The sequence below is a fragment of the Amphiura filiformis genome, chromosome 6 (assembly GCF_039555335.1).
Source record: "Amphiura filiformis chromosome 6, Afil_fr2py, whole genome shotgun sequence".
Classification (NCBI taxonomy): domain Eukaryota; kingdom Metazoa; phylum Echinodermata; class Ophiuroidea; order Amphilepidida; family Amphiuridae; genus Amphiura; species Amphiura filiformis.
The window spans coordinates 52,944,017-52,957,088 of NC_092633.1; the positions used below are offsets into that span (position 1 = coordinate 52,944,017).

Here is a 13,072-nt window from a genome sequence, read left to right on the forward strand (position 1 = left end):
AATGTAAGATAAGATTAAAAGATTGATCTTAGAAAGACTAAAAATGGGAAAAACGGGGTGCCCTATTTGACATTTTATCATTTTATTAGCGCAAAAAGTGTCTCATCAAGAGAACATCAAATCTATTTAGGTGGAGTTCATATCAAAATGTAGCATAATAATATAAAATTATGTTCAGTATGGCTAATTACATTATACTAGTTTTATCTAAGATAAACCAATAATTTACCAATACAATTATTTATGTAAACAGCTTTGCTGGCATGAATAAGCAGTGATTCTCCTCAACACATTACTATTCTACAGCAGAAAGTTTGTGCAAATCTGTTCATTTTTGGTCAGCATTTTTTTAGTGAGAATCAAAACCGATTCCCTCTATGACCTATATAAGAAATTGAACTGCCAGAGTTTGCAATCCACATAACAGTGTTGGTCAGGCATCATACACCAAACAAAGGCACTTTTTGAGTTATGTTTTTCACCATATAAGTTACTTACATGTGTCGATGCTTCTAATATTGAGTTCTGCTGGTCTTGCAAGCAGGAATCAGGCCGCCAATGAATGGTGAACCTGTTTACGCCATCTTCTTGACCTGTTGATTGAACATCAAATGTTATGGTAATGTAGTGATAATTATGAACAAAAACTAATGAATCATTTTATATTTTAAATATCATGGAGATTTAAGATTTACCAGCAGTAATTTTTAGGATCATAAATGCACACTTAACAACCAATAACTGTGCAATATGCAACTGGTATATCACTAACACATTCCTGACCCATTTCTCACATTGGAAGTTATGATGGCATATTCTAACTTTCCTGATTGAAACCATCACCTTTCTCCTTCAACCAGTTGTCAACTGTTGGAGAGGCATACATGTGTAACGCAACTAATACATAATAATCAATAGATTGCTGATGCCATAGTAAATACATCTGAGCCATTTACTTAAAATAAATTATGTACTCTGATGAATATGTGACGGGCTTGAAAGCCAGGCCTGTCAAGAGTGTCAAACCACATATGCATTATTAGGGAATGAGTGCCAAAACTTAAGTTAGCATTGTCTCCCGATACCTACCTTTTGGTTTTCTCCATCGTATCTTAGCTTTCAAGACGCTGTCTTCCCAATACGGATCTTCAGGTTCCACATCCCTGGGAGGGCTTGGGAATAGTTCATTCTGGGGATCAAACGGAACATCCCAAGGACTGGGACCTGGAGGAGAATCTGAAAATGCAGAAAGGAAATAAATAGTTTTATGTTGAGTAACAACTTGAATGTTCATTGTTCAACATTAGATCATGGTGTTTGTTTAGTATAACACATCACAACAGATATGAGTTTATCACTGATTACATGGTGCAAGTTCATCTGTGTAAAAAATACAGTAATTTAGTATGCAGTTTTGATATGCAAATCCTTCCTGTAATCATCTAGTGTAGAGGTTAGCTTATTACTGAGTGATATTATCCATGTTAAGTGTGTATGACAGGGCAAGACATTTGGTCCTGGACTTGTGTAAAATGGGGCCTTGACAGTAAACTAGGGTCAACTTGGACCATCTTATTGGACTTCGCAATAAGTGCCCCACTCCCTTAAAATGAAATATATATGCACCTGGGGATCCTATAATATACAAGTAAAATTCAAAATTGACATTGTTAAAGGTTCTATTAGCCATTTTGGATGATGTTGGCAATTCTTCAAATTTAATCAAATAATAAGTGCCACTGGTTGCACAAAATGTTGTGTGTTAATCAAAATGACAGCCAACTCTTGTTAATTGTAGCATTTATGCTAGACAAAAGGTCCAAATCAGCAGCCAAAAATTAAACATTTTGATCAAAGGACCAGCAGGTTCTGTAGTGTGTACCCTGTTTCCTCAAGCAAATTGAACAGGTTTTCCTTGCCAAGTTCAAACAAGCTTCACTATATGTTTAACCATGTTGACATATTACATTCTGCTGTCACGTACAGTCAAAATGGAAATTTTCACTCTAAATTTATTTTCATGCTCTTCGTGTTCCAAGCAGGTACAGTCAAAATAACAAGACACCAAATTATTCCTTTTGAGTATAGGTCAATGTAAGCAAGCTAACAATCACAAATTTAAAAACAAGTGAAATAATTGAAACTTGACAAAGCATGAAAAATACTTTCCACTTTATAGTATCTCAAGCAACCCCATCTGAAGGACACAGTTCCTTAACCCCAATATGTTTGTACAGTTAGAGAGTGACCTTTGCATTTTGTATATAATAGGTAAACAAACTCATACCCAAAACATGAGGTTGATTTGTGAGCTGTGACTGTTATACATGGGCCATTGGATCTTGTCAAAGGAATGAGGCCATATTGAATGCAGCTCAAATCTCTCATTTTCTCATCGGTTCAACAGTATCTCTTTGATTTCTCACTGTTCCAACCTTTCATTTCATAAATTGTAATATGTTATTTGCTCAAGCAGTGGGTAGTTTATTTACTTTAATAATGCTTATTAAATATTTGTGAATTGCGGCTTAATTGTGTAAGTTGCACAGTTAATATGCATTTTCAAACCTTTATTGTGTTGCACACACATTTTTGTTTTCTTGATATTATTCTACTATAATTACTACTGTGTACTTTCAATGGCATATGCTTGACTCAATCACAATGAAATTTTAATTTCAATACTTATGTGTGGAAATATTTAGTGTGTATTGTGGTCCATTAAACGGCCCATTTTTTTGAATGTGTACCAACTAAATACTATCAGTTGGCGATGGATGACTATTTGTTCATGTACGCAATTATAAATAAAATAAGCATCCACCCAATATAACTTTGTTAGGTGCCCTGGGCGATTAATGGATCAAATACAGTAGATGGAATTACAAGCAATCAATTGTGCTGTGCATAAGATAAAGATATATGTGACCATCCAGCACAACTGAGCCCTGAAGTCGCCAATCATCATTTTTGAGATATTCAACCAAAATATTCTGCTTGAAATTAGCTTTAAAATGATGTATATCATGTCTATAGTACTTGACATTTAAATAGTGAAAAATCAATAAAACAGTCAATAAATCCTTTGTTTCCTATTGTTTATTGTTATTTCAATGGAGCATATCTCAATAGTGGCACTGGCGACATCCGGGCTCAGTTGTGGTGGATAGTCACACATAAACTTCACTGCAATTTGGAATGAAATAAAGAAAAAAACCACAATTTGATTGTAACCAGAGCTGACCCTTAATAATTTAATTGCCTCTCATCTGTTTGGCAGGTAACATAAAATATACAGTTATCAGCCTGGCAAATACTTCAACTGACCAGCAAAATTACCCTTGTCATTTACTGAAAAAAATGGCACTGAATGTCCAATGATTTTAATGACATACTTGGTAACTGTTAAACATGAGCATATTTTATAAGCAGCAACATTGCCAGGCACCAATATTTTGAGTGCAGACTTGGACTGTCAAGTTACTACCACTAGTCAGATAAGTTTACAAATTTCCTCTACCCACAGCAAGTTATCTGACACTGGCATTTTGGGCAGGTAGTTAAGGGTCAACCTTGCCTACAAGCGGATGTTTAAGTTTGCCCTGCAAAGTAAAAACACAGTTATCTGCTTTGTCAAGTACTAACAGATACTTTGGTTTACTTTGGATGCATTGCATCCCGATTCAAAAACATGACAAATATCTACCTTTCGTTACAAACGACAGTATCTGCCGTGTTATTGACTTGAACATACACCCTTTTACTTTGTAACCAAACTGATTAAAAGAGAACTACACCCAAGTCAACCCACAGCATGTGCTATGTTACTTCTTTACAGACACTACAAACCACAGTTTTTCGCATGTTAATTTTAACAGATACTGTTTTTTTACTTGAAAGAACTGATGTGCATGTATAATACAATCATTTTCACTAGGACTACTACTTTCTTTTCCCCTTTTGTGTTGTATTCCATTATTGCACACACATTTGACAGATTTATGTACCTGTAATCCATCTTTGTATTGAATCTAGCATGCAATATTCAAAAGATAATGAAGTAATGGATGAGGCTTAATGTATATATATATTCAATTATTCAGACATGGATATACAAGAGAGATCCATTATAAATGAGAGAATGGCAGCATCTTAAATGCATTAAGTGATATGATCAAGCAATTGTACATTAAGGGACACTCGTTATATCATAAAAACCACTGTTTTATTTTGTTTTTCTGCTTTTCCTTATCTTGTATCGCTTTGTAGCAACATGTATCATTGGTGGTGATGCAAGGCAGATCAGTTGCATTGATTGAAAGAGCTATCCAGAATAGAGTAATAGTAAATAAATAAAACATGGATGGCTCTTCAATCTTTTCAGTAAATGCTGCATTTATGATAGTAAATTAAGGCTCAATGTGGTCTACCGCATTTTGTTTGATGATATAATCTTGACCTACCTCTCGGATGGACTTCCATAGTGTCAATGTAGAGAGAAGCTCTTTCGCTTCGTAAAATCTTATCACCCGATTGTACCATTGCTTGCACCTGAATAAAATACCTCATGCCCTGATGTAAATTGGTCAAGTCATAGTAATGCTGGTTCTGTTATAAAATGAAAATAAAGTGTTGATTGGATGAGTCTATGTCGTTTTCAAAAATAAAATCTATTCACAGTCTTACACTTGCAGTAACAGTACCAAGGAGGGGAGGGGGCAAATGACCCACAGCCAAAATACAAAAATCAGGGGGATTTTCACTGGGGATTTACAATTCTAAGCAAAATGTGCGGATTTTCCCAGTTTGTCTTCATACCGCACCAAAGAGGTCATAAAAGCCTTGGAGGGAATACAAGTGCCTTTACCTGCATAGTTGAAAGCACTTCTTTTAGAGTGAACCTTTTTACATTATTCCATAAAATTCAAGGTAATATGTCTTGACATTGTACTCAGATGTAATCTATAGAGAATAACACTTACTTTGGGCACATTGTGCCTATGTTCCTCTATACCATACAAGAATGGTGACACAGATGCTCTCCTCTCACTGTAGAATATTCTGTATCTTAACAGCTCTGTGTCAGCATTTTTAGGAGGATCCCATACGATGGCAATATTGATATTGTCGCCAACTACTACTGCTTTCCCTTCCCTGAGGTTCAAAGGAGCCGATGGGGCTGATAGAGCTGAGGGAAAAACAATCAAAAAATATGAGATGCCAAAGAATCTGCATTCAGAATTATCCCATATGTAAAACTGTGGTAAATCCACCATATTGGTTTGTCACGCATGGATACATATATAGTGTACCTCTGGCATTTACCAGCAAAGTCCGAAATTGAATGATAATGTGCGACTTGTGCATCTTGAAGCTTGGAACAATGCATTAGAGTGCAAACAAGCACATGTTTTAAATGTGGAGGTACACTATATTGCCCTCAGTGAGTGACATACAAATGTGGTAGTCTAATGCATGTACAACACACATCAGTCATATTCGCAACTGTTGTACTCAGGGTTGTGAGCAGCCTAAATTTAGTGCCTGGTAATTTACTTACAAGGAAACACCTGTCTGAGACATGGGTTGGTGCGCCACCTATTGAACAAACTCAATACAACAATGGCTGCTGTGACCCATTGAGTGAATATTACTGTGGCGGTGTATGTCGCTGCAAATTGTAGTTTTAAGTGAATGTGGATGTGAAGAATACCAGATTTTAGCCTAGAATTGTGATTTTTACTAAATTCTGTACATAATCATACAATATTTGCAATTTTCTGCCGGTCGGAAGGAAGCTATTTTGATTGAGTGCCGATTGGCAATTGCTAGTGGCGGGTACTTCTGACCGGCGCCGACCGGCATAGTCACAACCCTGGTTGTACTAATTTTGTAAGGAATCAATTTCCTGTAGTTGTTGTACCTACTACTTATCCCTACCCTTAACCCTGATGCTAAACCATGTCATAAGCATACACCTGACTCAAATCTGAACCCTATGCCAAACATCCAAATAAAGAATCTATAACTGTGTACAGAGATGTTTTCAAAGTAACATTCCGTGATGTGAACCTGGTGCTAGTTGCACCGTGGTAATAACCATGAAAACACTTTCACACTGTTAAAACTTTTTGATATTTTGATAAATGACATGTTCCAATTCAATTAGATCTGTGGACGAAATTGTGAAGATTGAGTTATCATCAACTTGAACAGTAGCCAAGTGTGCAATATGCAACAATCTATTATCCCTAGCATACTTAGCTGTTAAGGTATGACGTTTCACAATTCCTATTATCTAATGTATTTTATTGCTTTTTGCTTCCTATTTTTGCCTGTATCTATATTTCTCCATTGTTGCCATCAGCCTCGTTGGATCAAATCACACCCCATCCACTACTTGGAGCACACAAAGACTAAATGCAATAGCTGCCTGGAGCACTAAGTAGTGAACCGCCTGTTTAACCTTAGCAGTTATCCCTTTTGTACACCAAGCAGCTAATGCAGTTAGCATTTGTGTGCTCCAAAGCAGTCCATATGGCATGTCACATAATTCCTGTCATATAATCTCACATACCTGTAGATAGCCTGAATGGTGGTGTCGGCTGCCCAAAGCCCAGTGAGCCATTTTCATTGACAGCTGCTATGCGGAAACTGTAATACCTGCCAAGGCCTAAAGCTGTCATATAATACATATCCTCCACCTTGCAATAATAAGAATAATACATAATAATTGCATCAGTTAATAAGATAAGGATGAACAAGAACAAGGAAGTTAGAGGATGATATATTGAAAAAATTTGATATACAGGTTTGATGGTGATAATTGGTGGAGCAAATCCTTTTCTGACAGATTTTCCCATCTCCTATCATTATGAAGGATATGGATATGCAATGCACCAAAGACTTTTTAATTTCGATCAAATTAATTAGAACTGTCATTATATCCCGACTTATATCGCATGGTGTAAAACAAAATTGATGTTTTCACATTTGGAACCACACCTCACAGCTATAAATATACTACTGAAATGTGAGTTCTACTTGGGAGTTTATTGAATATTTTAAAGAAACATCTTATATTTCAGCTCTTACAATTTAAAGATAGTGGTGTTACTTTTAAACAATGCTACTGTTAGTAATTATTAAGAAAAGTTTACACATATTTAACATGATTGAAATTCAACATTCCTATGGACTTTCAATGTTAAAATTCCATGACTTTTCAAAGACATAGTGTTGAGCCAAACCTTGCTTTCCACTTTTCTGCAAACATTGTTTTCTTTTCTCTCTCCTCTTTTAAAACCATTTTAACACATTTGCATTCTCACTTTGCCATGATTACTGACATTTAATTTCTTAATCCTAAGACCATGTTAAAATAAAAATCTATGACTTTTGACTCATCTCTGAAATTTGCATGACCGAAATCAAAATGTCATGACATGATTTTTTGTCAATCTTTACAATTTCTTGACTTTTCCAGAGTCTGTGAGAACCCTGTTGATCCATATGTTTCTTGTCCTCTCCAACCAAATCATAACAATGAATATTGTTCACAGATTCAAAAATCTGCTTGTTCATTTTCTCTAATTAATAATTTAATACATGGTGCATTATCTTTCTAAGTAGAATTGATTGTCAAAGTCCCTGTCAAGTAAATGAGTGATTGCCTTTTAGTCCCTGAGAAAGATTGCAGTTTCTGTCAGGACAAGCACCAATCCATATCAATTGCCATTTATCATAATCACTAGTGTTTACTTACAATATCCATATCGATCCAATCACTCATATGTCTATTAGGGTGCTGTCCTGTGCTATTCCTGCCCTGTATAACATAGAGTACCGTCTCATTTTCGGATACCATCTTCCTCATCGTCCACTCAATGGTAATCGATCTACCATCTGGATTTTCGGTAACAGAAGCTGGGTTACGGATCTTGGAGGGATATACTGCCGATAGAAGCAAACACAAACAACACACAGATGGTAAAACATTTCAGTACACTGTTTAACCATTTATGACACTATCTGATCCCATTTAAGCCAAAGGAGAATACCTTTTAAATTGAAGTTATTAAACTGATTACTGAGGGTCTAAGGGTGAAGACCACACATGAATATCTATATTAGATCTGTTTATAAAGTTAGGTTTCATTGTAAAATGATCCAGGGAACCACCTCTATGCTACATTCAAATTTGGCATAAACAGAGAGTCATGTTCTTTTCTCTTTTGACTTAACAACAATCTGGCACTGTGGTCACAACTGATCATGGGTGGATTTTGGGCTATTCCAGTTGAAATACATACATCCCATATGCCAGACATGACCTGAATCTTCCACAGGAGTGTGAATTTCAAATGGGGAATGGGTGACTCCATTTGAAATATACATCCCCTGCATGGGAGATTAAGGCAACGTCTTCCACAGGGGGTGTATGGATTTCAACTGGAATAGCACAACCACAAAACCTTGAAATCACACCAACGATTTCCTTTTGGTTTTTGGTATGGTTTAGGTATGTTTTTACCCCCATAATCTTCAGTATTCTTAATTGAATTATAATTCATTTTCATACATTTTACAGTGTTAACACACACAACAAAATACTCAGCAGGAATAACAAAACTTTTGCAATATGGAAATGTCATTATCCTACTCTTATCATTTCTGATTACTTTTAGTCTAGCCAAGATGTTCATATCTTTTGTAACAATAACAACACTCCGGATAACTTTATCGTGAAATGTCATCACGTTCAGATGATTACGGTTTCAGACATGTAATACAATAGGGAATGACAAAAACAAGTTGCGTGTTATCTACTCTATCACAACAAACATGTCTGTTTTAGTGCATCACTTTGAAATATGGAACCATTCAACAAGGTGTCAGGTAACAAGAGCTTCTACAAAAACTGTAATATTGCAGTATACAACTTATTCTGGATAGTTACAAAAATAATACTTACATTTTTTATTAATAACAGGCTCTTGGCAGGTCCTACCGCAGCCATTAGAACAACATTTTAATTTATGCCCACACTGACTATCATCAGAACACGTTAAAGCACATGCCTTTGCAAAGCCGCTGATGTCCTCAAGTCGTGGACATTCACCTTTCTTGGATTTGCTATTAAACTTGAGATAATCACATGTGTTATGACAAATTGTTTCATTGAATGCAGTCTGAAAATAAAAAGATACCAAATAAAACGATTTTAATATAAATTTGTAATGCTATACACAAATCTGTGAAACTATTTTCAATTCAGTACTACATGTACAAAGGGCATGTGTCACATTTTCATGATACACACAACATGGCCATGTCACAAGCAGCAATTTCTCTACACATTTATACTTTTTTAAACAATCCTACAAATATGACACCTTCTTTGGGGGACATTTGGAAGAAATGTTTAAAATCGAAATTGAAACAGCGAGATCGATCCTTACAATATTTCATTATACCAAAGTCAGCTTCTTCCTTCATGCAATATCTGCACATAATTAGCCTAGTAATGTCTTTATTAAGGGATGTTTTAACAGCTTTATTCTGTAAGCTCTGTAATCCCTGAAATGAAGTCTTGACACTGGCAAATTCAGTGCATAAATTCAGGTTCCGGTTCAGATAAGATGTTGTGATCAGGAGCTGTTAATACCGTTTCAAAGTTAATTTATTATGTGGTAAGATGTGGGTTTGGGTTTAGCTTAAAGATAGGAATAGGGTTATATTTAAGAAATAAAGGGTAATGCATTATCCTTTACACCCAAATAATGTGTCCGAGGGAGTAAAAACGTAAATAATGGGTGAGGACACATTATTCGCGTGTAAAGGATAATGCTGCACCCTTTATTTCTATTCTATTACCAGAAAATAGTGCGATTTTAGTGAAAATATCATTTTTGGCACAAATATTTTAAGTTGTTTACTTCAAGGTGAAGCGCGTACGCGTAGTGTTACAGCGCGTATCGCGGAAATATTGCACGCGTAACCAAGCGTAATGCTGTGCGTAGAATGTGTTACGGTGCTTGACTATTTTGTGGGCGATTTTGGATAATGGGTCGTAAGAGTAATAGAATTAGGATTTAAATACAAATAACTGAGCATCGGGCCAGACTACCTCTGGATAGATGGTGCTTCAAGTTTATAAAAATTAATTAAGGTGAAGGTTAGTTAGGGTTAAGATTAGATGCCAAAAAATATGGTAATAGGGTTATGGTTAAGGCTTAGCTTAGTTGTACAGTTTATAAGGATAGGATAGAATAGGATAGGATAATATAGGATAGGATAGGATAGGATAAGGTTATGGTTGAATTGGGATTAAAGAGGAACCCCGCCAGAGCAGTTCTTTGGGGTGAACCAAACCTGCCTGGTTATCAAATTAATCAGTGACAAGTTATCTCTGAATTTGACAGGTGCTAATTGATGTTTTAATCTTATTGCTTAATTAGCACCTGTCAAATTCAGAGATAACCTTGTCACTGATTAATTTGATAACCATGCAGGTTTGGTTCACCCCAGAAAAACTGCTCTGGTGGGGTTTCCTCTTTAAGATAAAAGTTTGCTGTATTTCTTAGGTTAGGCATGTTAGATAGCAATTAGTGGGGCAAATTCTTAATTTTTTGGTTGAAGTTGAAATATTTCATCTTACCTGGCATTGACTCCTACAATGTTCTTTTGATTTATAATATGGCGATGAACATGGTATTATACACTGGAAAGAAAGAAAACAGAACAAGAATTAAGTAAATAATGTGAATATTCAATCATCATCCATAGGCAATATAATGTAACATTTGTTCCAGTAGTTATTATAACTTATTATTGGTATTTTCCTGAACTACATCATGATAAATGTCCCAGTTTCACTTTTTCAATTGGTAATTATTTAGCATCCCCTCCAGTTGAAATTTTACTTTTTTTAAGCACCTAGGGCCCTAATTAGGTCAATGTAACATGATCAGAATCCATCATGGGGCCCCTTTTATGTTTTAAGGTTTGTCTTTAAATATCCCCATGCCCCGACGCATTGGCAATTCTCATAGAATTGTTTAAAACAAGCTATGACATTTCCATTTTCTACACACACATGTATATTTGGACTTACATGTACATAGCATTTCCAAACCATACCCTAAATAATATAAATCTCAATCTCAAGGAATGTTAAAATTCTTGTGCAAGATGGAGTTATAATTCTTGTGCAAGATGGAGTTAAAATTCTTGTGCAAGATGGAGTTGATCACTGACAATATAATCATAAGTAATTACATAAGCTAACAGCCTTTCAATATTGACCAAATTCATTGACTAACTGCAGTAAAAATCATTATTACCCAGGCAATAACCGCAATTTATTGAAAGTTTTACATCATCGGTATTTAACTCCAATAACACTTGCAAGGAACGTTAGTTTATATTGGTAACTTGGAATTGATTTTGTGACTGAATTAGATTCTGGGAATGTAATTGTTGAATGAGGAATCCAAATAAAGTATTAAAAATCAATTTGACAAATATGTGATCATAAGTGATTTTCTACAAGTGTATAAGTGATTTCTTACAATTACTCTACTTTATATGTTGCAACTTACAATTAAATTTGTTTAAAATTTTTTTCTATAAATAGGCTTAATGATTTAATAAAATTCATGTTATTTCCCTTCAATATGAAAGTCATGTGTAAAACTGTGTTGATTACACACAAACATAAATTCAATTATCAATTTGGAAAAAAAGTTTCTATTTTACAATTTTTAATTGATTTTGTGTGAAATTTTTGTGTGATTTTGGGTGCCATGTGTAGCAGACTGGCCAGCCAGCGGGAGCAGGCTGGTTACTTGCTTGTCAGGGTTGCCACAAAATTTCAGCCCAAATTTTGGGCCAAATCATAGAAAAGTCGCCCAATTTGTCTCTTAACTATTGGTTTCTATGGGACAGGAAACTACCAGAAGTTGCGGGTGTCAATGTTGAAAAGTTGTTCAATTTTTCTCTTAACCATTGATTTCTATGGGACTGAGAATGACAGTCTCAGGAACCAATGTTGAAAAGTTACTCAAACTTTTGTCTTAACCATTTGTTTTATGGACAAGAAATGGTAGTTGTGGCGAAAATCTTCAAATGTCTCCCAAATTGGGCTTACAAATTGCAAGTTGGCAACTGTGCATGCTGTCAATCCAATGCACTATACAGTACATATTGGTCTAATATTATTAACTCAGTGCACCCAGGCAGAAACTGTTTCTTTTTGGGGGTCTCTTTCATATGCTAAGTATTAATGCAATGAAAAGCTCTCCAGATTAACCCTAACCATGCCAGCACTGACATAATAATGCAATATTATCATTTACAATTTGAAATATTTCATGTTAGAACTTAGGGTGGCCTGTATCTTCATGATTATAGGGTAACAACCCTGTTTTACACCACTCTGATAACTCTCCCATACCAACAGAAATTTGGTATATAAATTGAATATCACTGTACGCTCAGGTTACCTGGCATGCAAACCGCAGCCAAGGGTTAGGGAATTTTCTTACTTCATGTCCTATTATCCTTCAATTCTTAACAATACAAATGCTTTCTACTGTATATTGGACTCAATGCCACTTCACAGTGTATGCAACACAATGCATTTCCAATAGGACTAACACCAGTACAAATTCACCTTAATCTAATTTTCAATGTTGTCTAACTTCACAGTTGTTCTTTTAGGTAAGAATCCCAACATATGATTTACATTTAGATTAATTTAACAGTTTTGAGGGAATGTGTCTTGTATCTAGCAAGTCTAATTCAAAGAATTAACAACATTCCTGTGGATGTACACCTTTGATTTATCATAAACATTTCTGAAGTACGAAAACGTCTATGTCCATGCATTAACAGATTTCTATTTAATCAGCTTATCTTATGAAATATGTTACAGAATTTAGTGCACTGAAGACATCCATTATTATTAATGGTGCATTCAGAATATTTCTGGCCTTTTGAAACCTACAAATTACCATAATTGTCCATGGAAGTAATACATGTCCTAGAAAATGTTATACAGTTGAAAGTT

General features: G+C 35.2%; 1 protein-coding gene across 2 annotated transcripts in view; it reads right to left on the bottom strand.

The window, feature by feature from the left end:
* Window positions 1–13,072, bottom strand: part of LOC140155602 (anosmin-1-like) — a 57,559-nt gene that overhangs the window by 8,466 nt on the left and 36,021 nt on the right. For both annotated transcript variants that reach the window (XM_072178516.1, XM_072178515.1), the window contains exons 3-10: window positions 10,661–10,723; window positions 8,975–9,191; window positions 7,766–7,953; window positions 6,578–6,704; window positions 4,983–5,188; window positions 4,464–4,608; window positions 1,090–1,236; window positions 499–593 (exon numbers count right to left, since the gene is read on the bottom strand). In XM_072178516.1, coding sequence (XP_072034617.1) covers window positions 499–593; window positions 1,090–1,236; window positions 4,464–4,608; window positions 4,983–5,188; window positions 6,578–6,704; window positions 7,766–7,953; window positions 8,975–9,191; window positions 10,661–10,723 — 1,188 coding nt within the window. The remainder of the gene's footprint in view (window positions 1–498; window positions 594–1,089; window positions 1,237–4,463; window positions 4,609–4,982; window positions 5,189–6,577; window positions 6,705–7,765; window positions 7,954–8,974; window positions 9,192–10,660; window positions 10,724–13,072) is intronic.